We start from the raw sequence: 27,377 nt of genomic DNA, 5'->3' as shown, positions 1-27,377 counted from the left end.
GATTGTATATGATTGAAACTTTTGCAACCTGTAAATGCACTTGTACTGAGTGTAAAGCTAATAATGTATTTTTTGAATACTATATTTTGATCCGTGTTTTCTAGTTGATTGACAAATCCTCTGTGGGAAGTAACTACGTCCAGTTTAACAAAGCACAGAGAACTGTTTTAAAGTACTGAAATTAAATACTTTCATTTTCTGCATACTGTATACTTCTACACCGATTGTTCTATTATCATTAAAACGTCTTTATTGTTAAACACTGAGGTCCCTGTGCAGATGCAAAAAAAGTTTTCCTTTCAATCAACATTTTTGTAAATATGTTTATTTCAGACATGAATATATATATACTTAAATGTAAATATTTATATGAACATACAATGCACAGACAGTTAGTGCAGACTATGACAGTGAAGAGGTTCACAGATCAGTTAATCAAGGCACTACAGAAAGGGAAGACTAGATGGCAACACATGACAGTGTCATGACATTTGATGTCTGTAGAACACACTGCACATGTCATGCAGACAGAAGTTTGCATGACGTGCCACTCAGCATCAACACTGGGATATACAGTAAAACGCTGACGTAACATGACCGTAGTGTTGGGTCAATGTGCGGTTCACCTGGCAAAGGATTTTTGGACGTGTAGTGATGCCTCCTTTGTGTGTTGCCCATTACAGTAAAACATTAGTGGAGTGCAAACAATAAATGTAAGGTCTCTGATCTCCTGACCTCATTTAGACATGTTAGGAGCTCATATTAGTCTACATATAGTGCTTAATAAAAACCATTATGGAAAAATAATATTTCTCATATGAACAATACTTATAAATGCAGGGCATATGGCAATATATAAATACATATATATTTAACTAAATTCCAGTGGAGCGTTTCAAAGCTCAGATCCAGTTATGTTCGCTGCTCTGTCCTCCTCCAGTCCGTCAGTCTGAAGGATAGGGTTTGGTGGGGCTGGTGGGGCTCCTGGGCTGGGTCTTCGGACTCCCCTAAAAGACAGGAAAGATTCCATTTTTAATTCTCTTTTTTTTTCTTTTTTTTTTTATCATTAGGCTGCAATGGATTATATTTTTAGAAATTCTTTCTGCTCTTTGACAGAAAACAATACACTGGATCTTCAAAAAAAAAAAACTCTAGGGGGCAGCAGTGCACCTTCAATCAGTGTAACTCACAACCAAACTGAAACCTGGAGATGATCCTTCTCACTATTAATACTGGAGGAGACGTTGCTCACCGTAAAGTTATGTTATGAGTGTGGCCTGCTCTTCAGCCTGATGAATGCAGCTTTCCAGCAGTTTTACAGCCTGTGGCTTTCAAGACTATACCATTTTAATCCAAAAAATATAATCCTTAAACCCTGATGTTAAAAAAAGTTAACTTCACGTCTCATTCTTAAACTAAAGTTGATCAAGTTTACTACAGGGAAGATCCAGATTTGGGAATTATGTGTTGTGTTGTTTTACAGTTTGTAAGTATTTTCTCTTGTACATGTTGTATTGCAAAACAAATCGTGTTAGTGGTATAAGGATTGATTATTTGGCTTCAACTCAAGTGTGACTACCCCATCTGCTCAGAGAAGGAATACTGTTGGAGGGTGGACTCACCACAGCAGGCTGGGTCTTAGCATAGTTCATGTGGGCGTAGAGCAGCACAGCTGTGTCATTGTGAGATGCCTCGAGTGCGATGGACAGAGCGTTGCTGCCATCCTGCAAACAGAGGAGGAAGGGAGAAACAGATACAGCAGGATTAAGGCAGAGTGAGAAAAAGTGAGTTCACTGGCCCTTACAACACAAGAGACTGAGCTTTACCGGTTTGTCAGGACCACATGATGGACATTATATACGGTTGTTACTTTTCCAGTGGCTTGAACACTCTGCACTCCAACACTATGCCTCTGTCTGCATGTTTAACATCATTTGTGTGATGGGAAACTCATTCATTCTCATTCCCATCAGTCAGGTTACTCTCCTGGATCCTTGATTGGCCAGCAAAAAAAATTGAATAATCTGTCGTGCATCCTCAGCATTTCTTTCTCTTAATTCTTCTTTCCTTGCTAATTAATCCAACGTGAAGCTCCACAAGAAAAAAATGTATATTAAGAGTTAGATCCTCACTCTGAAATTGACGTATAAATGAGCATTATAGCTTGACCTTAGCCTTTTCAAAAAGACTGAAAAGGATTTTACTGAAGATGTTGATTTTGCTTATGTGATTGTCTTCTCTTTTTTTTTGTGAGAATTTAAAGACTAATTCAGTTAAAGGGTTGGCATATATCTTTCATCTACACACTGGTACTATTACTTTTTGGGAAACTGTTAAAATAAAAAAACAATTATGAAATCAAGGAGAGACTTCTACTCATATAATTTCATTTATTTTCAACACCTCCAGATGCTAACCTGATCAGTATAATTAAAATAATATAAATAAATAATATACATTCAAGAAGTTTTACAGTATCAAGCTATTTTAATTGATCAATTCCATTACTAATATAATTTGAGTATTGATAGAATCATCGAGGTGGGTTTGATTACTCGATAACGCCAAGTAACGTTTTAATACTCGCGCTCCCACATGCGCGTCATTTTAGGCTACAATAGTTGAACTAAGTTGGTGTTGCATGCACCGTGTCAGCCATGAGCAGTAAAAAGTCACAAGATTAGTACTTTGACAAAGAACACAAAAATAACGTGCACTGTAGGATAAGTGGCGTTCAACTTGCATGTCGTAGAAATACTAGTCTGATGCTTAAAGCACAAAGAGCAAGCAGAGACAGACATCAGGCAGTCTCACATCACATCATTAGCTGTTAGCACAAGTTGTTGTGATGATACTTGAGCAGAGAACAACAGCTGAAAAGACGAGCAACAAGGAGGTCCGTGTTGATGACATGTTGAAATGACTGAAAATGACCTTCCTGATAAGAATACAGAAATTGAAAGAACTAAAGGTTCAGCATTAGCACATTCAACTACACTGAGACTTACAGACATCGTTTTTTGTGCTCTTCTGTGTTTTTGGAGGACAGGAGAGGTAGGGGCTTTCCTAAACGTTTTCCAACCCCCACCCCCAGTCCACCTCTTGGTCCAGCTGTGCTGCACTGAAACAAAACCCAGGAGCTGGATCCTCCAAAAGGCCAACTCATTCTGGCACAGATGTTAAAGCTCATATATCTGTCTGCCTGAAGTCTCCTCAAGCATCCAGATATAACCTCTGTAAAATCACTTAAACACACGACTGTGCGGATTATTGAAAATAATGAGTGACACAACGAGTGACCTGAATGTTTTCACTTTGATAGATGTTTAAATTTAGTTGGCGATATATATTATCCATCTGACACAATTTTTGATAGGTCTGTTTATTATGGATCTATTAAAAGTCTCACTTTTAGACTTCTTGCACCTTTAATGTTTTTTAGGACAGGACAGTTTGTGGAAAAAAAACTGCTGACTTATGCACGGGTCACATGATGAAGTATTCGGATGACTTGGGCAATGTGTCTGCAGCTGTGGATTTGTGGCTTTTTAATTCCCCCCCTGGGATCTAGTGAGTAGCCCTGTGATTGTGTTTCCTGTAAACAGCACTGATTTCAGCAGAAGGCAGATGAAACTAATCTGATCACGGCTCTTTAGCGCTAACCCTATCTAGCTAACAAACAAAAACACGAAAGAAGAGAAGGAGAAAGAGGTGAAAAGTGGAGGAAACTGCACAGACTAATTTCCCATGAGGAGCCATTTCCTGAGCACAGATTAAGCTGAATCCCAGACAAGAAATCGCTCAGATGTTTCCGTCATTCAGGCATCCGACAGTTTGTTTTATCTGTAAGCTCAGGAAGTTTCCCTCAATGAGAGAATCAGCTGAATGGCTAAAATATCCAAACCTTACATTATCAACAATGGATATGTCACAGCCAGGCTGTTCCAGGAGCAGCTTGACAATCTCAGCACGGCCGTGTTCGCTTGCGCACATCAGAGCCGTGGATCCCTCGTCATCCTGCACGTTGACGTCAGCACCACACTCCAGCAGGGCCTGTACCATCTCCTGACGACCGTGGCTAACAGCTAGCATCAACGCTGTCTGGCCAGCCTGATGGTAAAGAAGTACAAATGTAAGAGAATACAGTTTTTGAAAGCTTGTCCCACTGGCAGCATGTTATATAGTACAACACTGATGTTTATAACAATCATACTGTTCAACAATCTGACAAAATGCTAATGAGGAAATAGTTGACTTGAACTCAATATCATCTTTAAAAGATGCATTTTTCTTTTAGTTTTTGTTTAACACCATCATCTTTAGGGCTACTGAAGTCTAGCACAGTGTCAGAAGTCTATGTAAGCACAGCTCTTCTAATGTTATTTAAAGAGACTTTCTTAGAAGCATTTTGGTTATTTAAGTTTTTGTTAAGTAAGAAATATTTTTACAACAACCAGCAAACCCTAAACAGCTCCTAAAGTTGCAACCAGTTCAAAAATATGGACTCGAAGGCTGGGGTATGGATAGGCTGATATTCATTATAGCAAGCTGGTTAAAGCTTCACGAGAGGCCATACTGCATATTACTTTTTGTCAGACTTTTTTGCCAACTAAAATATGAACATCCAAGAAATTTGACATTACCCTAAATGTACTAATTCTAAGAACTAAAACAAGACAACAAAGCTGGATGAAATGTACAAACATAAACATTTAATACTTAAAGATAAGTGTAAATAAGAAGTTCGTTCATGTAAAAATGTGGAACATTTTCGACCACAAGACAGTAGCACAACAGTACAGCGGAGGGATATCATTTAAGCAAGCTGTGTCTGGAATCCCTCTTTCTTTTACACAATCACAACTCCCTGGTGGACAGACTCATTTGTTAAGACTACCATGGGCAGCGGATTGAGGAAGTGCTTAGCGGAGACCTCTCATCTTAATGGGCTAGTTTTTTTTTTAATAGTGAGGAGGGAGTCCTGCTGATCAAACACTGGTCCCCATCTGGATCACAGTGCATTCTCCCTGAATTTATACTTTGTATTTATATACTGTAGATCGTTTCCTTATTCAGACTGGTCATGTAGTGTGTGCCAGTGCCAGTTATAGGGTCTGGTGTTAAACATGTAAAAATATAGATTAAGAAAACTTTGCTAAGTTTAGATTCCTTGTTATTAAAAGCAATCTTAAAGCCATAAAAAGTACATTTTAAGGTTTTACACATAAGTGATTCATTTTACAAGTTTAATAATACCAAATTCAATTTTAAAAATTATAATGTAAATAATTAAACATAGTAAAAGTACTTTGCAAACAGCTCCACAGTCTACAAATAGCACGTTTTAAATTCCTGACCCTTAAATTGCATTGCGTGCCTCATGTTGTTACCCACAGCAACAATAACAGGCGGCAGTAATTGGATTTATAGCCAGTGATGCTATAAATTTGGAGTCCTATGACTTGGCAGTGTGAGAGCTTTGTCAGGCGCTGTATCCAAACACATACACTACACAACCTGATTAGATCAAGGAGACGTAGAACCACTCAAATGTCAAAAGATCCCTACAAATAATGTGTGCGTCACATGAAGCTACACATTTCTCGAACCCAATCTAACCTATATCCAATTATTCATCTTGCTGTGAATGCAGAACTTCATTACAGCACAGGAAATGCTCTTAACACTTGGCCCGTTCAAGGGCACAGGCAACTAAGAAAGGTAGTTTCCACTCACACTAGCAGTAAGAGTCAAGGAGACATTCACTGAAAACCAGTATCTGTTTTGACTAATTAAAAACTAACTCAGTTAAACTTAACTTCTCCAACACTGTTTGCATCAACAAACACACATTCCCACACACACTGAACCTAAAGGGAAAGTGTTTAGTTCAGAATGAGCAAAGGAATGCTTCAAAATAAGACTATCAGTATAATATAACAAATCAAATCAGTGACTCATTCACCTACCCTGCAATTTTTCTGATTAGGCTGTAATACAAAGAATTGTTCCTGTGTGTAGTTGTATTATGCACTTTTTCACAGTAACAGTTTAATGTGTCCAAATCAAATTTCAGGCCATTGAAGAGTCAGCTGAGCTAGAGTCCATGCTTTAAAGTGATGAAACACTTCTGGCTGATGGAGCTCCACATATTCACAGAAGCTCTTTGTATTAATGTTTTCTTTGAACACATGGTGTCCTGTAACTATTCTTAGGTAATAAAAACCTGTTTAGATATCCAGCATGACTATAGCTTATCACATGTGTAAGACAGAAATGACTGCAGTGAGTTTACAGGGGGATCACTAAAGTTGCAAACAGCAGTTCTCTTGGAATAAATGACAAAGAGATGTGAATCATGTCTAGGAGCAACTGACGATGACTTGCCTGGCTGGCCTTAGCGTTGACGTTGCCCTGACCAAACAGCTTCTTGACCACAGCCATGTCGTCTTCCTCCTTCACAGTAGAGAGTGCGGCCAGCATGATGGCTGTGTATCCTGCCTTATTCTGTTTATCCACACTGCAGACGCCTGGAAGGAACATAGGTTTGAAAACACAGTAGATTTAAAAAAAAAAAACAAGTGTGTCTGTAGGAAAGGGGAGACACAGATTAGCAAATAGTGTGATTTGGATGAGAAACAAAACTTTGGGTCAACTGTGTAGCATAGAACTGTAACCCATAGAACGTGCACTGAAGCCCAATACAATGATTTTTTTTTGCTTTGGTGGATTGTCAACACATTCTAATGCTTCACGATCTAAGATTGTCCTATTACTTCAGTTTAGTTTGAACATCTCCTCACTGACCTGTGTCCAACAGCAGCCCCACAACACCAAAGTTGGAGTGGGAGACACTGTAGTGCAGAGCCGTGTTGCCGTTGCCATCGGTCATGTTGACAACGTGCTCCAGCAGAACTGACGACACCTCAGAGAACGCCATAAGGTAGTCTGAGACCCGTGAGGGCTGAGCCATTTTTGCACTTGAGATACGGAACCACTCGAGCTGGACGGTGTGGGTGCTGGCGAGCTGAAGGTAAGAAGTCATATTTAATGTCAGATAGAAACATTTCTTTGGTTTACTTATAAAAGAAAACTGATTTGAAAAGTAAAACATTATTTGTCTAATTTTAAAGGCAGCCTGACATTCTACTTAAAGTAAATTGTACTCCTTTTATTAATCTGGGGATAAACCCCCCTTTATTATCCAACTCTGGAAGCTTGGCTCAGACTCCTCTTTTATTTTTAGAACAAGCTCTTATTTTTTGTATTTAATGTTTGGTGCTGCCAAAGTAATACTCAATACAGTCCCACAGCTTCTACTAACTGAATTATTATGAAACATTTCTTCACTTTCGCATTGATCAAATAATCAAGTGATTCAGTTCACGTGTAACTCAGTGATTTAAAAAAAAAGGTTTGAAGAAGCATGCAGGGACGCACCACTTCCTTACTCTTCAGTGTTTTGATGTCATCATTAAGGTGGTTCTTCATGATGAGGCAGGCTTCACGCATTTTTGAGCTCAACTCAAACCTGCAACAAAAAGTTTGAAGCTAAAGCACAAACCAATTCTCTTTATAATATGCAGTATGTTTTTAAAAAGGATTTTTTGTACTTGTATATTTCTGTTTGTCATGCTAATAAAACTACCTGTCCTAACATGCATTTATATGTACAGTGACTCTTCTTGTAAGAAGTGATAACGTACTTCTCTTTCACAGAATCAGATGAATCATTTGTGGCTCTCAGCATTTCCTCGTCAGTGTCACTCTCGTCCAGGTTGACATTTCTCTCCTCCTCAGAAGTTTCTTCATCCAGAGCTGCCTCATCCTCCTCTGTGCTGTCCAAGCATTCACCTTCTCCACTTTCTCCAGATGAACTCCCAACGTCGTCCTCCTCCTCTTCCTCACTTGACGTAGATTCATATCTGGGAGACAGAAGTATTTGCTGTGATTCAGAGCAACTTGTGTAGTTTACATTTTACTCACTGGGGTGGTTCTCTTTCTTTAACAATAGGAGAAAAGGGTTTTGTTTCTTACTTGTCAGACCTGTGACATGATCAAAGGGTTATTTCCAAACTTCACGCCCTCATTTTATTTTTACATTGGTAGAAAATAAAACAAGGATTCATGTTACCCACCCTCCGTTTAGAATGCCAACAAACTGCAGGCTCTTTTTGCCAGGAGAGCGAGTCTCGCCTGAGCTACTCCCATCCTTCCTCTTCATGATTGATTTCAGCATACCTGTTACCAAAACAACAGGAAAGGGATCAAACAAAAGTTAAGGCAAAGTCCACCATTGAAACATTTATCTCACTCATGACACATGATATGAAGAAGTGATGCCATCATTCTCTATGACTGAAGGATGGTGCCGTCTCTTTAAACTGCTTTAAACTACTTTTTGCCTTTCAACTGAAACTGTCTCGTGGCAACAGAAAAATGTAAATTCTCCAAATACGTTCCAATGAAGGTATATCTGTTTTTGATCTCTGAATCATACCACCACTCTCTGTGTGATTCAATGTGTTATCTACCAGACACAATGTGTTATTAGTAGTCAGTTCAGGCACATAAGTCTAATTTCTCACCCGTCTTGGTGCTAATGGCAGCAGTGTTCTCTCCTTGCTCCTCCTCTTTATCCTCGGCCATACTGACCACCTCCTCCGCCGGTGAGACCTTGTATTCGGCGATGGTCAACTGTCTCTTTTTTGGCAATGTTACTTTGTGCGCCTCCTTCTTTTCCTCAAACAAGGTCTCCCATTGGCACCCGATGCTCACCACCGCAACAGGAGCTGGTTTCGTGGCTTCCTCCGGAGTATCGGTCTGCGTGCTTTGTTCGGTTCGATCTGCCGTTAAGCTCTCACCGACGCATGCATCACTCGCCTCAGGACGGCACAAAACTGCAGCATCCTGTGACACACAAGTCAATGTCTCTACCTGGGCATTTGCTGTGTCTGGTTTTGCAAGAACCCCCTTCTCATACATGACCTTGGAAGTTTTCTCCTCCATCTTGGCTTTAAGGATCACCAGATCTTTGTCTGCGAAACTCAACCGGTCCTCTAAAGCCACAATGGACTCTTGCTGGAATTTAATGGTGTCCTGTAAAGTGTCAATCTCTCGCTGTGCTTCGCTGGTCAGCCCAAGCAAAGACTCCATGACCCAAACCTCGGCCTCTTCTGTCTTTACTTTGGCCTGTGTTCCCTGCTCATGAACCAGAGTGGCCTCTGTCCCTGTGCCTTTCTCACAAACACTTACCCTAGTGCCTTCAGATGCGTCTTTCACACCCTGGCTGTAGTAGAAAACTACAGAGTTCATTGGAATATCGTCCCCAACAGCCACTGATAGCTTCTCAACAACAGACACTTTTTCTGGAGCTCGTATTAAAACATTAGATAAAGGCGCTTTAGCTTTCTCTTCCTTCCCTTCAAATTTCTCAGTCAGCCTTTTCAGTTCCTCAGATTTCCCGAGCCCTTTATGACCAGGCGAGGTTGGTGTAGTCAAACGATTATGGATACTATAATCACTGTGAAGGCTCTCTGTGGTTTGGGTAGAGGACTCTGCAGACGGTTGTTTCTGCTGGACCATCTCCATGGATTCTTTCTTGTCCTGCAGGGCTAACAGGAGCATGTCTTTCTCTGCACGGAGCTTTGCCACCTCTCTCTCCAGTGCAGGAACACCCTTGACTCTGTCTTCCATCTCCTTGAGCTGTTTCAAGGCTATAGCCATTTGCTCTCTAACTGTCTGCAGCTGGCTGGGTGGGATTGGAGTCGCTGAGGTGCCAGTTGCTGGAGTGCTGCGCCCGGAAGTTGCAGGACTGGGTTTAGTCCAGCTACTCTGCAGAAGCTGGGTGGACTGGGAGGGTAGGAGCTGTTTTTTTGGAGGATCTGCAAGCTGAATGCGCCCACCATTCTGGTGCTCATGGGTTTGTTCCTGTTGTAGCCGCCTGCTGGTTTCCAGAAGAGTCCGCTCAACTCTGGGGTTTCGTTGTGGTGGAGGGGGTGGGACTTTGGCTCCAGCAGAGAGAGGAGGAACACCGAGGAGGGTCACAGGTGAAAGAGAGAGTCCTTCACAGGGTGCTGACCCCAAGCGGTTGCGTGGTGGGGGTGGAGGGGGAGCCCTGCCATCCTCGCTTGCAGGAGACGACAGAGACTCAGTGGATGTCCACCCACTGGTCCGTCCACCAACACCTGGACTCTTGTGGGAGAGTCTGACCCCTCGGCCAGAGCGGCGTGAGCTGACGGGTGCTCTGCGGACATTGTGCCCGCTTTCTATCTCTTCTACATATTTGAGGAAATCCAGATCCAGCTGGAAACCATATGGAGTCTGGACGGAGTAGGAGCCTGGCTGGTCAGCCTCCTCTTGACCGGAGTAGATGAATGGAGAGCCCAGATCTGAAGAGAAATAAATATTAGACTGGACAGTATGACAGTCTGTGTTTCCAAAACGTGTTTTAAGAGTTAATCTTTAATATGTTTCAGTCACAAATGTATTGAGACATTAAAATGGAAATACAAAAAACAATGGAATACCATGCAGTGTCTTACCAGGCAACTTTGTGTTAACTTGAACCGACTGAGTCATTTTTCAGGAATGGGACCTTTCAGCACAAGCACAGCCTTAAATCAACACCTGGCAAAAGAAAACACGAAGTGACATGAATTCAATTGTCATGAGGAAGAGGAAGAGGAAGGAAAAGGATGGGATTTTTTTTTTTTAAACCCCTGCACAGTAGTTTGTTTAAAAAAGTGGTGCAAGACCATCTTTTGTACCCCTCTGACTGAGTGTAAACTTCCAAATCGTGTGCTCAAAATGTGGGCCATACAATGAACGTGTTTTTGCTTTTAGGAGACACATTGACACACACAAAAAAAAATACAGGACAAGCCAAGAGGCTCCCTGGGCTTACTTTACTCTAATGGCTGACATGGATGCCTCTTTAGAGGAGCTCTAAACTTACTACTAAGTGCCGGAAAGGCCTAAAGAACTTCATGTGTTCTCTTATGGCTCATTAGCACAGGGGAACCCGACTGAATTTTCAACTTTGAGAGATAAATTAATCCCTTGTTGGCTTCTCCTCTTAAGATGTGTTGAAGGATGTTGTGCCTGACTTCATCCATACCACAGAGAAAGTGTGTGTGTGTGTGTTTTGGTTAAGGCTCTCTGTCTCACTAGTGGTTAGTGAAACTGTCATGAAATCTTTATAGTAAAACTCCGACTTCCCTAACTGCAAGAGTCAGTAAGACATCCAAATGTACTTTTACTTTGAATGGCCTTTTGGAGATACTTAAAGCAGACAGTATAGAGAGCAGTCAGGGCAAACAACTCAGACCACAGTCAACAACAAAGAGCTGAACTCTGTCTAAAAACCACAGACAGTCTCTCCACTAACACCAGCATCACACCTTCCAAATCTTCTGAAAAACCACAGGATCCTTCTGATCATAAGACCACTTTAACCTGCCATACAAACCATTTTACTAAAGGGGAAAGTACTTTCTGCAAGGCAGATACAAAATAGAGTACATTGTTCTTCGTAAAAACACCTCAATTCAATGTCATTAAACTTAAGCTTTACTATGAAAAAAATGAAATCTGAATATTGAAAAGTCCTTTTTTTTGTTCTAAGTATAAATCAGTTGAGAAAAGGGAACACTGGAAAAAACATTGATCTATTCTTGCATACTACCCTACCACTATTCACAACTTGGTTCCTCTGTTTCAGCGCTACCAAGTGCGAGGGTCCATAACAGCAAATGGAGAGAAAAAAGGACAGTTATGTAACAATTACAGAGAGAAAAAGAAAATGTAATTATGAACAAACATTATAAAGTATTATAAAAACATTATTGGATTCTTTAATTTTATGATGGAAGAGGGAGTTACCTCTCTTTGCTGCTCAGTGAGCGATTCATGCAGCTGCAGTCGGGCTCCCAGGTTCCCACCTCCCTGCTCCACACAGCCCTGAGAAACAAGGAAAGACATAGACCATTAGATCCATCTTAACAGTCAATGACACATTACAGGGAGGGCACAATTCACGGCAAGGCATATAAACAGTACTACACATTTATTTTAACAGTGCTGTCTAGCCTTGACAGTTACCGGATGTTAACCCCATGAGATTCAAATTCTTATCCAAGGAGCACTGAAGGTTGTGGATGGACCAGTACTTTTCAAAAAGTTGTTTTTTCTTTATTTAACACATGTTATCCACCCACCTTGTTATAGGTTTTTTTCCATCTCAGCATTGGACAAAGGGAAATTCAATTAGGATTAGAGAAGATTTGTCAAAGTCATCTTTATTGTCCGTTTTTCAAACATGTGCTGGACATCGAAAAAAAACGTTTCGCTCTGAACCACGGTGCAGGCTAAGATTTAAAGATTTAAAAATATAATACAAATAACAAATATTAGGATAAAGAAGATATTTTAAAAAATTACAAGATAATGTGTAAAAAGATTTGCTGTCAAAGGAGAAGAAAAAGACTCAAGTTAAAGAAGCCACGGGGCACCGAGTCAAGGTGTGCATCTTGCTCTGCCATAAACTTCATGATCACAGGTGTGTGGGTTTACCAGGAAAATTACAGTGGCTGCTGTCTTTGTGGGTTGTATAAGTGTACCCGTGTTTTTGGCCTTGCAAGTAATTTCAGTGCAAATAACCTTCATTTCAAAAGAGCCAAAATACATTGTCTTTGATATATGAACCTTATACAATCTCAGAAACAGTAACCTGTAACCCGCATACAGTTTTTTTTTTTTTTTTAAATACACACTCCGCAACTGTACAGATGTGTTTTCCAGCAGCCTCTGGCACATTCCTCACGCATGCTGTTGCAACGCGCCGGTCGTCCTTCTAGCTGACTGACTACTGATAACCTATAAGCACACACACAAGTCACACACATACAGTATCATCTGTCAGCTCAGCCTGCAGCATACACACAGTTCATTATCCCAGTAAAAACCACAACATTCAGACTGACAGTAGACTTATTATCACAGATTATAACATGTTGTTATACACAATGGATACAATCACCACTGCAAAGATAAAGACACATATTTGCTAACTGTTAATGATGGATCTGCTCAGTATCTTATCAGCCTCTGCTCTGCTCCCCCTCAGTCTCTCTGTCAGATTTTACTCGTAGGTCAAACCACGGTAAAAATGACGCTCCATCTTCCGATCAGACGAGCTGTACAAACTGTGACCTCACCTCCATGGTTTACTCTGATGCAAACCAGAGAGAGGTAGTTCACTGCACTATTCCTTAAGGATCACATAGCTTACCAGAGCATGTAGGCAGGTTATTCAAAGGTAGTAGTAATGTGTTATTAGGTAACATTGTGAGAGTTACAATCAGCTGCACTTTGTGGCTAAGTTTTGTCTGTCATTTTTACCTAAGTACAATATGGGTGGCGTATTATTAAATGTTTTATCATACAGTTCCAATGAGATAGGATATAATGAATCCATGACAACAGAGTATGTGTCTCCAAACAAAGGAAGCATTCACTTCTGGTGCACTCAATTTGACATCATCATGACAGACCCATACAAAAACACACATGTTGTCATGGTTTTTCTTTTGTCCACACATCAACAATTATGACTGTTTGCAGGCACATGCTCATGACAGCGTCACTCAGGATGTCGATAGCGAGGCCAAATGAAACTTTACCAAGAAAACAAAGTACGTGAGATGATGAGAGTTGTAACTCAGGTGTGCTGCAGATAGACAGGTCTATGGCAAGGATGGAATTAGAACAGGACGTTCATGAACAAGGTTTGTGCATTTCTGTGGAAATCGTTTTCATTGGATGGCATTCTTTAAAGCACAACAAACCTGTCCTCATAATGATCAACAAGAAGCAACACAAGGACACCTTTACATAGCCTGTCTTTCTAAACAGACTGAAGGAGGAGCACTTGATTTTCAAAAGCAAAGAATAGAGTAACAAAAAAAAAATCAAGTCTGAGGTGTTTTCTCTTGACAGGAACTTACTGTAACAAACCCGGAAATGCTGCCATTGTCATTGTTCTGCTCTTTTTTGGTATGATTTCTTACATTTTATTTCAGCAGTGCACGTAAAGATGGTGATAGATCAAAACAATAATTCATAGAGCAGGATGTGTGTCAGCACTAAAGGCAGTATTGTGACCAAATAACACAGTAGAAATGGGACAGAACTCCGACTCAGGCACAGTCACTTGTCACGTCTGACATACTCCACAATGTCTCGGTGATGTTAACCTGTAGAAGCACAGGGCTCCATGACTGAAATGTTGAAGTGGAAGAGTACTGATGCTTGTGGTGCTGTGACGTATGCAGTGACTTTTTAACACAAAAAAAAAAAGCATATTAAGACGCAGAGGTCCAAAATAACATGAACACATATTTAGATATATTATCTTTATTCTTCAGAGATGAACTATCCTGAAAATGTTCCTACACAGGTTTATTACACTTCTCTGTTATCCAGAAGAGTAAAGTAAAAATAATCTTTGTTACCCTTCAGCTCTTTCCTTTTTGCCCCTTATTAATTCATATCCCAGATGTATTCTCTTATTTCTTTCTCCTCACTCTCACCTCCTTCTCTACCCTCTTCTTCTCACATGATTCTAATTTCTTCACACCCCTCTCTCTCCCTTTCCCCCTCTCTCTCTCTCCGTCTCACAAACCCACACACAACACTTCCCCCAGCTCCTCTCCTATAGTGTTTCTGTTTTTCTCCTTGAATTGATGACAGACAGCAAATTACAGAGAAGCTGCATTCCTTCCCTCTACACCCCGAGCCCTGACCAGCTGAGAGCCACGCTGTCGAGTTTCTCTCAAACTCACAGACACACACAAACACACACACACACACACACACACACACACACACACACACACACACACACAACTAAGTGCCAATGCTCATTATGCAACTCACAAAAGCTGCAAAGAAAAATGCCCATAAATGCAGACATGATTGAACACACACAGCAGAAACAGAGCAAACTGTGAAGCCTGCATGATATTAAGGCATTTATATTCCACCTATGTTTCCATTCAAACGTCTTTTCTATGTTCACACACACACACACACACACACACACAGACTCACACAAGGTCTCATGGTGCTGCAGAAAAACACAATGTTCACCGCTACAATTAAGTGAACACATTGTGGGCATACCATCTTAATTTAGTAAACCCTTTGAGAGGTTCTATTGTGCAAACACAAACAGCATTGTTCTTCACACGCTGAATAAACATTAGCCTGAGCCCTCTGTATTTTCACGGCTACAAATTACGTGACATTCTTGAATCAGTTTTGATGCAACACTGCAATCACAACCCAGCAGGTCACACCCATCACTGCAGTTGCATTTCTTTGCATTACCAGCACTTTGTAAAAAGTCATATGATAATCTCTTACCAGAACTCTTGGCAACAAAAAAGCCAGAGCTTTGTCAAACAAAAGACAATAAATACTCCTCCAGTAAGTTTCTAAAAAGGAAAACATATTACAAAAGCCAACGTTATAGTTTATTCAATGGGATCCAAGAAAGCACCATTTCCATTGTCTTTGGTAAAGTGATAGGTCTGGTGTTTTTCCCCCCTCAAATGTCAGAGAAGTTTCCTGGAAGCAACTATGGAATTTAAAAATAAAACACGTCATTGTCATTGACATCTAAATCTTGAATGATTCCAATTTCAGTAAAATCCAAAATATTAATCTCTAAACTACGATGGATCTTATTTTGTTTTGACTAGAATTTTTTTTTTGAGTTCTTCCTACCTGCAGGTTTCTATTATTATCTTTCTGATTGCTCATGTTTCCTTTACCCTGATGTCTTTACAGACCAGGGATCGTCAAAGTTGCTTACCAAGCAGACCACATTCATTTGATTCGCATTGCTAGAAGTCCAAATTGTAAGACATTAGGATACACTCAGTTAGAAGCTTTTTATAACTAGACTGAAAATATTAATACTGAACACAGAATTAAAGACAATTTGAACTACTTTTTCAGAGCTGTGAACAGATAATTTGCTGGTTATTAAAGTATATGTTTTATTTTTTCCAATGCATGAAGTAACGCTGCATAAAAAGGTTTTAAAGAAACAATTTTATCTAAGTTTTTGCAAAAAAAAAATCATGCCTAATGCATTTGGTCTTTTTAAATGGTGTCCATTTGGTAACTAAGATTGAAATCCACGTGGCAAATTCTGTAATATTAACGATTTATTGACATTTAAAATTGACTGTAGCGGGCCACTTAGAGTGAGGTGGGGGGCCCTATATGACCCCCCAGGCCGCCAGTTTCCCATCACTGATACAAACATTATTGTATCACAGACTAATTGAAATACAGTTTCATTATCCAAATAAATAAATTATAGCCAAATCAAAGCTGTTATAAACTGGAATTAAGAGAATCAACTTGATTGAATAAATCTGCTTTAGTAATGATTGCATCAGGCTTTAAGCAGTCAGAGCCACAAACCAGACGAGATCACTTAACATTAAAAACACTAGATGTTGACTTTGTCATCCAGCATTTCATTCACTGGACCTATAACTGTAGAGAGAAACATTTCTGTTACAAAATGCAGACCGGTTGTAGTATTTAACAGTGAAGTGTTCATTTATAAATGAATTTACAAAATTCAGTTTTTCCTCTGGTTCAGAAGGAACATGTGACGAGTGGAGAAGAACCCAGTCGTCCAGCTTGTTAATGAAAAACGGGAACATTTGGGTTTCCTGCGTTCAGCTGCTTCATGGAAAAGGAAATGTTGGTTCACATGCTTTCAAACAGTGACTTCATCCCCACCACCACCCTTTTCAAAACAGAGAAAAAGAGACACAATCTGTCAGTTAAGGAGGCGAGTGAAAGCCAACATCCTCTCGCCGACAGCAACTTTTACTCTCCATCTGCTTTACATGAAAAAGCCCATTCAGAAATCTGCACATGCATAGAAACGAAAATACAAACCCTAAACACTGACATACACACCCATGTGAATAACATTACTATAGCTGTGAGGACATTTTCAGATTTTATTTTCCACAATACAAATCATGTCCTGAAACTAACCAATGTTCATTTTCCAAATTAAAACCAGAAAGTTTTTGAAGCTGAAATGCCATAAACTAGAAGGACACCAGGGAGCAGAGACCTCCACTCAGGCAAACATCCTGCTATTCATTAATCCAGATCCTCTCCAAGATTTAATGGGCTCCTCTGAAGCTGAACATCACGCTACAGAACAGCTCCTAAATAGACAATGAGATGAGATTGTTTGCTTTACTTCCAAAACTATCCTCAACAATGATCCGCTGATTCCTTCAAGAGTGTCTGAGATTGATCTGGGAGCTGTTTATAAAGGTCAACAACAAAATGAAGCCTCCTGATCTTAAATGTTTCTGTCTAGAAGGAAACCGAGTCTCAACATAAATGTCCACTTTGAAAAACTTTATCAATCAACCCAGTTAAAGTCAACCCAAAAAACCAACGGCTATTCCTGAAATAGCAGAGTACAGAACATTTCTTTCATGTCTTTATCGTTTTGAGGACATTTAGGCCTAACAGGAATACAAGCACACACACAGGAGGGCCTTTCTCCTGCTAGGATAAATCTGCAGTTTCCTGAAGGGAAGCCCACTACTCCCCCAATAAATCCCCTCATCAGAACACACACACATACACACTCACAACCTCTTCATGCCCCTGTTGGAGACCTCCTATTGTCTCCCAGTAGGAACTGGGGGGAGGAAAGGGGTCCTGCCAGGAAACCCAACAGGCCGTCCTGAAAGCTGCTTCCTGAAGGCAGCAGGAAAACACTGCAGAGGAGACAAGCAGAGACTGAGAGCTGAACAAATAGAGCCAATGTGACATGAACACACACACACACACACACACACACACACACACGGCAGCATCCTGCAGCCAAAAACAGCAGAGACTAACATCACATGATGCATCACACTGAGGTTAGATAACATGTTATCAGTTCTGGCCCAAGTGTTTTAGTGTTTGTGTGTCCTGAAGCTCTCACACAGTAACACTCTGTCACCTCTCCGTGCAGGATTCTGCCACCAGGCGCCATTTCCTGTCTCACACTTCTTCAAAATAAATCACACACTAACGTCACACCATCAACATCTTGTGTGTCCTGCAGTCATCCAGAAAAAAAAAAAAAAAATCACTTATTTTTACCACAATTAGGTTGACTTCAAACTTCACATGCGTCCTGCTTCCCCTCCCTCTTCCTTCCAGATCCACCAGCAAACACAATCAGGCACATTCAGCCTCCACAATGAGGCTTTATGCCTCCATGATGGCGACGCCGTTTTCAGAAAGTTTTGTGAGGCCTCCTTGTTTTCTCCAAACGACCCCCTTATGCTCCCTTCTTTTTCTGACCATTTCCAGGTTCAAAATGTCACAAAGTGAATTTAAGAAAGTCACTGGGGAAGCCTGACACTTGTTGAGTTTTTAGATGAAGAATGAAGAGTTTGGCAGCAGCACAGTCAGTATGTTTACAAGCAGTTCCAAAGAGTCCATTTATTGCGGTCCCACTAAGCACTTTGCGTTGCCCGTCCCCTATTTTTCACTTTAACTTGTTGCCTTTTAGCCTGATAATCAGACTAGACTGGAAACACTTTAATTATTCCCCCAGTCTGACACTGTGTTCTTGTTACCATGTTCCTGCTTGAAGGCAAGTTATTTTGCTCTAACCAGTCAGCAGTAATTCTTGCCTAAATCTTTTTTTCAGAGCACTATTTCTGTTTGACTCAAAACAACAGCTGAAACAGCTATACCCATTAAAGAGTTGTTATATCTGGGATTGTTGCTCCGATCTGGTAAAACAGCTGTCAGGAGAACAAAAGAATAACAAATCAAAGACGTGGGCAGTGATTCAGAGGTCTGGAACCAAATGTTCATCTCATGGGATTTCAGAAAAAGCTCTATGTCACACTTAAACAACAGTTACATTTGGGATGTGCTTTAAAGATAACTTACATTTGTTAATCATGTATTGTTTTCTGAAGGGAAGTTGCAACTTTCTGCATCCACTCGGAAACTGCATTGTTGGTTTTCAACACAGAAAAGATTCAAATATGGACAACCACAGAACAACAGACCTGACTGGACCTGTTTGAATTCCTGGAATAGCAATAATGTTGGTTTCTCTTGGTAAACAATGATGTTAGCCTCTGTTAGCAGCCCTCACAGCGGCACACAGTTTGAGTTCAATCAGCGACAGCATTTAGTCAGCTGAGTCTGGGGCGGTCCCATGCCTGACGGTGTCCAGCCCCTCCCTGAAACAAAGCAGGGCTCACAAATCGATTTTTCCCCCCCAATTACTCCGTTTCCAGCACTGACGTCACGAGGCGCTTCAGACCAAACACACCTTGTTTTCCCACAAACTCTCCAGGCCTGTTCCCAAAACATGACAAAATAAACCTTTGTAGAAGCTGATTTTTAACAACATAACCTAAACGTCACCAGCCTGTTTCACTTTCAGCTTATTTTCCAACTCAACTGTACAATGTTGTCTCTATTCCCTGCTCTCTGATCTCAAATAAAGCAGCTAATAGCATCTTTAAACGTCTCTCTGAGTTGACCTACATTTCTGGTCCACAGATTTCTAAGACTCTGACCCATTTGTCTGTTTCACACAGTAGCGACTGCAGCCTCCAGATGTCCGATTCACATAACTACAGTACATGGCCAGATCTGAGCCGCTGCTTTCTGCGCCGAAACAACTGAAATATGTGTCTACTATCATGTTATTTCCTTCAGTGGTGGAAATTATACCAGTTCAGCACCTCTTTGATGGAGGGGATCGGGGTAATGACAAGGCGCTGGGTGCGCGTGGGTCTTTGAAATGCTTTGAAATGTGTCCCCAAGCTCCTGGAACACACCTTCTTCATCCACATGTATCTGCTCCAGAGGAAAACACATGTTTGTGTCCTCTTATTCAGTTCTCCATCTTGCACTGATTTAGTTCACTGCTTCTTAAATTTGGGATCTTGGAGTCGCACAGAGAGGCAATTTAAAGTCTGCAAGGCATTAAGAAAACTCAATTGAACATATCGATGCCCTCCATCTGAGACTCTGATGAAATTGGACATGTAATGTAGCCCAAATTATGAAGGAGACTTTTTTCATGAAGTTTGGCCTTTTCAGTCCTCTTGTTGCCTTGTCTGTTGTTTATTTGATTTATTATGTCCTTTCAGTTTGTTTTGCAAAGCTAATCTCTCCAATTTACGTAATTCTTTTCCCAATAAATTTTAAAGAGGAAATTAACAAATTGCAGAAACATTCATAGTCCTTTAGTTCATCAGCAGACTCGCTAAGCTCTTACAGAAACAAATATGATCGATAGAAGCTGATGTGAAACAAAAAAAAAGATTGAAAAAGGACAGCACATCAAAAGGTGAGCAGAATGAAAAGAACCAAACTTCAAAATAAAAGACGGTTCAGATGTTGTGTGGGAACTGAACATGGCAGTGTGGGAAACTTGTTCAGTCTCTTCTCAACCTCAGAGGGGAGGAGTGAAGCAGAAACGGCAAGAACAAAAACTCAACACGTTGGAGAAAGTTTGAGCACAACCACAAACTCATAATTCTCTCTCCATGTCACATAACCTTTATTTTTTTCGAGCCCAAAAAAATATGGAATTGGGTTCATAAGGTTTGAGGCAACACAGGGATCCGCATTTTGTGTTTCCAAAAACAGTCGTGGTTTAGTTCTTCCAAGGAGAAGCGGTTTAGTTCGGGCAAAGCAGCGACCTGACCGTTTTGGTCAGTCCAGTCTGTCCAAAAACCAGTCGGTCATTTTATAGCCAAAAAGCCTTTTAGGGTCATTTATAAAAAAAACTCATGGTCCGCATAAACAAATTCACCTGATAGCACCAACATGGCCATGTGTGGTTAGATTGTTGTTTTCTCACCCTGATGTCGGTGCACAGACTGGTTGGTGCCACTTTCCCAGCTTGGCCAGTACTTGAGTTAACATGGGTATTTTTAGCCCTGGGTTTTTCATTCAGGGTTTCTCAGCCTGTGGAGATAGCAGAGGGAGGAGAGTCTGATTAAACCATAGAGGTAGATGAGACTGACAATTCTCTCAATTTATTCAAACGTCCTGTTTTGTTTTGTTTTGTTTTCCTGTTTGTTTCATTCTGTCAGAAGGCACGGCCAGACGTTCACATGCAAATGGAGCATCACATTATAGACTGTAAATTAACAATCATTGGTTTAAAATGTTGAGGATGAATTTGGTTTGATGTACATATGTTACTAAATGTCAACAACAATTGGAAAGTTACCAAAACCAGGGTCATACAAAGGAATTGTGTTAAATAGATATATAGATGAGATGCTGTTTGACTGGGTGACACTTTTCTCCAATACAATAAATCAAGCCACTGTAGTTTATGTTGACACACATCCTCCTGTTGATTGCAGAAATCTTTACAGCATGAAGTGTGTATTCATTCATATCTGAGAATTGTCTCCTGAGAAATGTGCCGTTTCTTCTCGTTTAATAACTGTTGTCAATACTCCAGTTCTGCTGGTGAACTGTTTAGACAAATCAAACTATTTCATGTCCTGTTTTATAATTATTTTACTTTTTTGCAAAAGCCATCAAGGCTGCCACAGACAGATTAGGGGATGATCAACAGAGACACTTAATGCATTGCTGGTCTAGACAATAAGAAGAATATTTCCAGGCCCATCCTTGAATAACCTTTTAAGTCTTTTCTGAGCTATTCATGATCACTGCTCCACCTCCACAAGCGTCAGAGCTTGAGATAAGAAGTCTGGAGCGCCAGGCTACAGATGACAGTAGATAAAGACATGACCTTTTGCTAATTTCCTGTTTCATTAAGGCAATCACATGGCTGGTCTGAAAAACATTGTTTAGTATCTTAACATTGAATGAGTAGGACTTAAAGATGCTGAAACTAATTGTTAAAAGATTATCTGTTACAACCAAACACTATTTTCTGTGGATCACGACTGAAACATCGGATCCAGTGTGACTTTGATTTAACTGAACTGAAGAATTCGTTCACTTTTATTAGCAGCATAGAATATAATTCAACAACAGCAGAGATCATAAACTATTAAACGTATTAAAATGCCAAGAGGAAGGCCATCATGATTCAATAAGCTGCAGACACAGAAACAAAAAAAATAAAATCTGAATTAAATTAGATTTAATTAGATTTCTGAAGAAACTCAAATCTGTCATCTTGAGATGTTTTGAAACATGTGACTCAGTCTTGGGGTAAAATAATCACTTAGAAGTTTTCTTGATTTGCGTATGTGATTGAAAACTATATCTGGGAAATAGAACAGTTTTTGATTCCTCTCCAAAAGAAAAGTGAGGAGATACTAATGCCTGAATCCAAACAACAATGTCCACCCCTGTGTTTAATATTAGAGTCCTGTTTATTACATCCACAGTCTACTTCCTGTTCAGCTGCCAAGCGTGAACAGACTGGAGCTCCGGTTTTTAAAACAAAGTACTAAGAAACAAAATGAAATGAAATAAGCAACGTTTTGTTTTCTATTTAAATTCTTTCTTTTTAAAAAAAAAAAAAAAAAAAGAAGCTCCATAAGTGTACAAAACTCTCAGCTGCCTCTCTTGAACTCCCAAACTTCTGAAGAGCTGCTCCTGAGAAGCCTCTCCAATTAGAAAATCTGGCATGAAGCTGAAAGTGGTAATTTCCATATTCAAAGCCTGGATGCCTGTTCATTATGAATAAAGCCTCCTGCTATCAGGTTCCACAAAGCCCCCACACTTTAAACTAATTGCTGCCTCAGAATAAATAAAAAAAAACCTAAACTTGAAGAACATACCACAGTGACTTTCATATAGCAGAGAATAAACATGTTTCAACTTTAGAAAACCTCACCTGGAACTATTGTTGTGATTACAGCAACGAGTGGAAATCATGATCATGATTTCATAAATAAGACTTTTTCCTGAGCTAATAAACAACGGCTCCATCATCATTAGACACTTCCTTCAAGTATTTCAGTAAAAATACTGACGTGCCATCAGCTTAATGAACTTAAAAGTACTTAAAGTTATTAAAGTAGCCCCTTGATTTGATGTATATTTATAGATTATGGTTATGTATCATTGTCTTAGTGACATTTCAGTACCAGTGTTTCCCCTACCGATATAATAGGGGGGCAGTGACCGGTGGGGGTCTCAAGGTAACAATAGTCTCATCTTGTTTTTGTTTTTAAAGATTTATTCTTGGGGCTTTTTGTGCCTTTAATGGAGTGATGGGACAGTGGATAGAGTTAGAAATCAGAGAGAGAGAGAGAGAGAGAGAGAGTGGGGAAGGACATTCGGGAAAGAAGCCACAGGTGAGATTCGATCCTGGGCCGCCCGCTTGGAGGACTATAGCCTCAATACATGGAGCGCTCGCACTAACCACTGCGCCACCAGCGCCACAATAGTCTCATCTTAGACACCATGTCATCCAAACAAATATATGCAAGTGCAGAATCCAGTGGGATCTCTTTGTAACAAGAAGTTTCTCTACTGTGAACTTCACATTTTAAGTGAGGAAAAATAAAATAGCATGATTGAGAAGCAAAAAAAAAAAACTGAAAGCTCAGCAGATATTCTCCATTCTCCTTTCACAGACACATTCCCATCAAACCAAACTCCAGGCGGGCCAATCACATCTTACACAGGGCGGGGTTTAAAAGGTTGTTTAGGCACTTTGAAGATGGCTGCCACTGAATTCTTAATACTGTTCAATAAAACAGCATAAAAAGAGAAAGATGTACCAATGTGAAATATTGGGAACTTCATCAGGACTGTGTATCATGTTGAATTAGAAGCGATACAAATGAATGTTGGAAATAGCTACTTAGCGTAGCAAAGGGTTAAGAAAGGCCTGTGCACAAAGCAGGTGTAAAATCCAACTCAGACCTCAGACCCTGCCATATTATCTGTTTCACATATTTTTCATTCCCTCCCAATCCTATAGCAACGCTTTGTTGTGACCGCTGGCGTGTCATGAAGACACATAAGGTGCTCTTCAGCGTCTGCATGAGACACTTCAGGCTTCTAACTGAATGCGTTAAACCCATCCGGGTTACGATGTGACGCTGCAAGAAACTGCTTCATGAGAAGAGTAGGAAGACTGAGAGAGTCTGCTTGAGGAGGTGGCGAAGGATAGGCCAAACATCAGAGGACCTTCATCCGAGGAAACAGGTTTGTGTCCAGTGTAAATCCAAGACATAACACTACACTGCTGTTTTCTTTTTTTTTTTTTTACTGAATGTTTGCTTGAATTCAACTAAACTGAGGCGAGAGACAGAAATGAAACAGCTCTCATTGTTTGGGGGTCGTGTCCATTTTGTTTCTGACTGTGTTAACTGTCAGTCCAGCGCTGGTGAAGCCAACAACTTTCTCACGTGTCTCTGCATCATGTCACCGAGTTAGTGACAGCCTTGGAAGTGCTATAAAAAGTGCAGACCTCTCGTAATGGAGCTAAAAATATAATGGTTTATCAAGCAGCAGCACTCCTGTAAGGACAGACCCAAACTGGATTTAGATTCATCTTCACAAACTGTTCTATCCGTCCTGTAAACAAAAGACAATACAGTATATTAGGGGAACAAAGTGAGCAGTGTCAGGGTGAGGTAGCCTAGTGGTTAGTGCGCGCGCCCCAAGTACAGGAGCTGTGTAGTCCTCCAAGCGGGTGGCCTGGGTTTGAATCCGAGCTCCTTTCCCACATGTCGTTCCCCGCTCTCTCTTTCTAGATGACTTTCTCCATCCACTGTCGTATCTCTTAATCAAGGCACCCAAAAATAAACCTTTAAAAAAAGTGTGTATGATAGAGAAAAATATAAAAACAGGTGTCAGAGAGTAACACTGACCACACACACACACACACACACACACACACACACACACACACCTCTAACTAAACTTACAGCAGTTCTATTTTGAGGCGACAGCAGTAAGACAAAACTCAGGCTCCTGTTGCAGAAGACAGTTCCCCTGGAGAGAGCCTCAGAAACTCATCAAGAGATTAACACTCGTTTACATCGCGTCCCTGAGCATCGCCTCGGATCGTTCTGTGGTTATCATTGAGGAAAAAGTTCAGAATCTTTCTATATCGTGAAAAAAATAACATTAAGAAAGAACCTCTATTTCGTTAAAGATTTTTTTGGGGGCCATTTTTGCCTTTATCGATAAGGCAGCTGAAGAAAGATGTTGGGAGGAGAGAGTAGGGTCGCTGCGACAAGGACTATGGCCTCTGTACACGGGGCGCACAACATAACCACTAGGCTATCCGTTGCCACAAGAACCTCTATTTTTAACAAAGGAATTAAAGTTTAGATGGCCGCGTCAACTTAAGCTGCTTGTTTCACAACAATGTTACATTTCTGTTTCATTTTAATGGGAAGAAGCTGAAGAGGAAGTTCAACAAAATGTCCAACACATTCACTTTCAATCACTTTCCCTGAAACACTTTCTCTTTTGGTCTTTTGTCTGACCAGTCAATAAAGCCCCCCCTCCTCTAAAACCTCTCTTAAGCCCAGATATGTGAACGTATTCAACATGAAGAAGCAGTGGGTTTGACTCATTGCAAAGCTAAATGGTTCAAACCATTATCAGCCCTCTGTTCACACACAGATTGAAACAGGGCCTGCTAGATATCTGGTAACACCTGTATCAATACAGGGGCTGCACTGCTGTTATTCTCATTCCCTACCATGAAACTTAAACTTTATAATTAAGGAAGAAACAAACTCCCAACCAGGAGCAGCTCTTATTGATTTGTTAATTTTAGAAAAAGTGTTGTTTGTTTAAAAGAAATCCGACAATATTAGATCCACTCAGAGGTTTCAGTTACATTGTTTTTCAACATTTAAGGTGGAACGTGGATGTTTGACGTTTTACAAAATGTGCATCCAAACTACGGTGGGATGAAGAGAATATATTGGCAGTTATTGAAAAATGAACAATGCCCCAGGATTAAGTGAGTCTTAGGAAGTGAAAGATTCCAGCTGCACAACCATCCAGCCATCGTCACATCCTGGAACACCGTCAGCACATCAATCTGTCCTATTTCTGCTAAAGGTGGAGTTTCCTGTATTAACCAGAATCCAATTCTACAGCCCCTCCGATGTGGGAACGGTGACCATATCGTTTACATCAGTTTATGTTTTCAATCTAATCATTTGTATCATACCAACAAATCAGCTGCTACAAATCTCTGCATATAACCTTTGACAAAAGACAAAACATGACCAACATCTGCTGAGGTCGGCCTCGCTGTGACTGACTCAACATGTGACCGTCCAACACCACAGCTTGAAAACTCTTGAGATGATGCACAGCGTTAATGACAGACAAGAGACCAGCCAGGGGTGGTGAGAGGTTCAACACTTCTGACTTTATAATTGGAGGACATGAGGGGATTTCCATCCAATGCAGCAGCAGCAAAGCAGCAGATAAACAAGGGCAGAGGAAGATGAAAGCAACCCTCACAAAGTGTATTCTTTCCCATTGTTTAGCAGAAAGCTCTTTAGCTGAGACAAGGAGCAACACGTATCCTTACAAAATCACTAAACCTGCTAAAAAAATAATCATCTTAATCATACAATGACATTCAACCTTTTAAGTTTAATTTGAAGTAGGCTACAGAAATGCACATTTAGTTTGAAGATTTGAGCAAACTTAAACAAATAAATAGGGTAGACTACACTGAATACAGCCTATGTATATATTCGAGGACTGTGTAGGATGTATTATTTATTTAATCTTAGATATCAGAGTCGATCGCCTTTACAAATCAATATGGCTAAACAATTCTTTACTTTCACATCTTTAAAAGTGACTAAGTTTAACACTTACTTTAAAGTTACATTATACATAAAATATACAAAACAAGAATCCACTTTGAAGTAAAAAATACAAAGTTTCAGTATGGTATTATAAAAGGTTGTGGAAAGTTCCCTAGGCAATAAATCACCTGCAAAAAAAAAAGTCAGGAGATTTTTAATTTCTGGGCATGCCACAGTGATTATTGGAATTATTACCTATATGACAAACTAGAGGTCTTTTTTTTTTTTTTTGCAGAGACATTAACATACGTTGTGATCAATAAGACACTTTACGACTAAAAAAAAACGCGCAGCATACACCGTGTTGTCTGTTTTTCATAGGGTCGATCAGTCTGACAGGTACACTAATCACCTAATCGAAATAAAACGTCAATCAGTGTGATGCGAGTGAATCGATCCCTCGGGCTGCTTCTTACCTTCTGGCGTCTCTCCGTCCAGCCACACTGACGCTTGTCATGACTTTCGGAGAAGGTAAGAAAAGTTTGGGAG

General features: G+C 40.3%; 1 protein-coding gene across 1 annotated transcript; it reads right to left on the bottom strand.

Moving 5' to 3' along the window:
* Positions 1-305: 305 nt before the first annotated feature.
* Positions 306-27,377, bottom strand: kank3 (KN motif and ankyrin repeat domains 3). Its single transcript, XM_061033896.1, has 12 exons — positions 27,305-27,377; positions 11,884-11,961; positions 10,545-10,629; positions 8,589-10,391; positions 8,139-8,241; positions 7,707-7,925; positions 7,441-7,531; positions 6,808-7,027; positions 6,388-6,530; positions 3,910-4,110; positions 1,623-1,724; positions 306-1,007 (listed from the first exon to the last, which is right to left on the bottom strand). Exons 3-12 carry the CDS (start codon positions 10,579-10,581, stop codon positions 945-947), a joined length of 2,982 nt encoding a protein of 993 aa, XP_060889879.1. The 5' UTR covers positions 10,582-10,629; positions 11,884-11,961; positions 27,305-27,377; the 3' UTR covers positions 306-944.

The sequence above is a fragment of the Labrus mixtus genome, chromosome 3 (genome assembly GCF_963584025.1).
Source record: "Labrus mixtus chromosome 3, fLabMix1.1, whole genome shotgun sequence".
NCBI classification, from domain to species: domain Eukaryota; kingdom Metazoa; phylum Chordata; class Actinopteri; order Labriformes; family Labridae; genus Labrus; species Labrus mixtus.
Note: the sequence above shows the minus strand (reverse complement) of the source record. Positions and strands in the feature narration are given on the sequence as shown.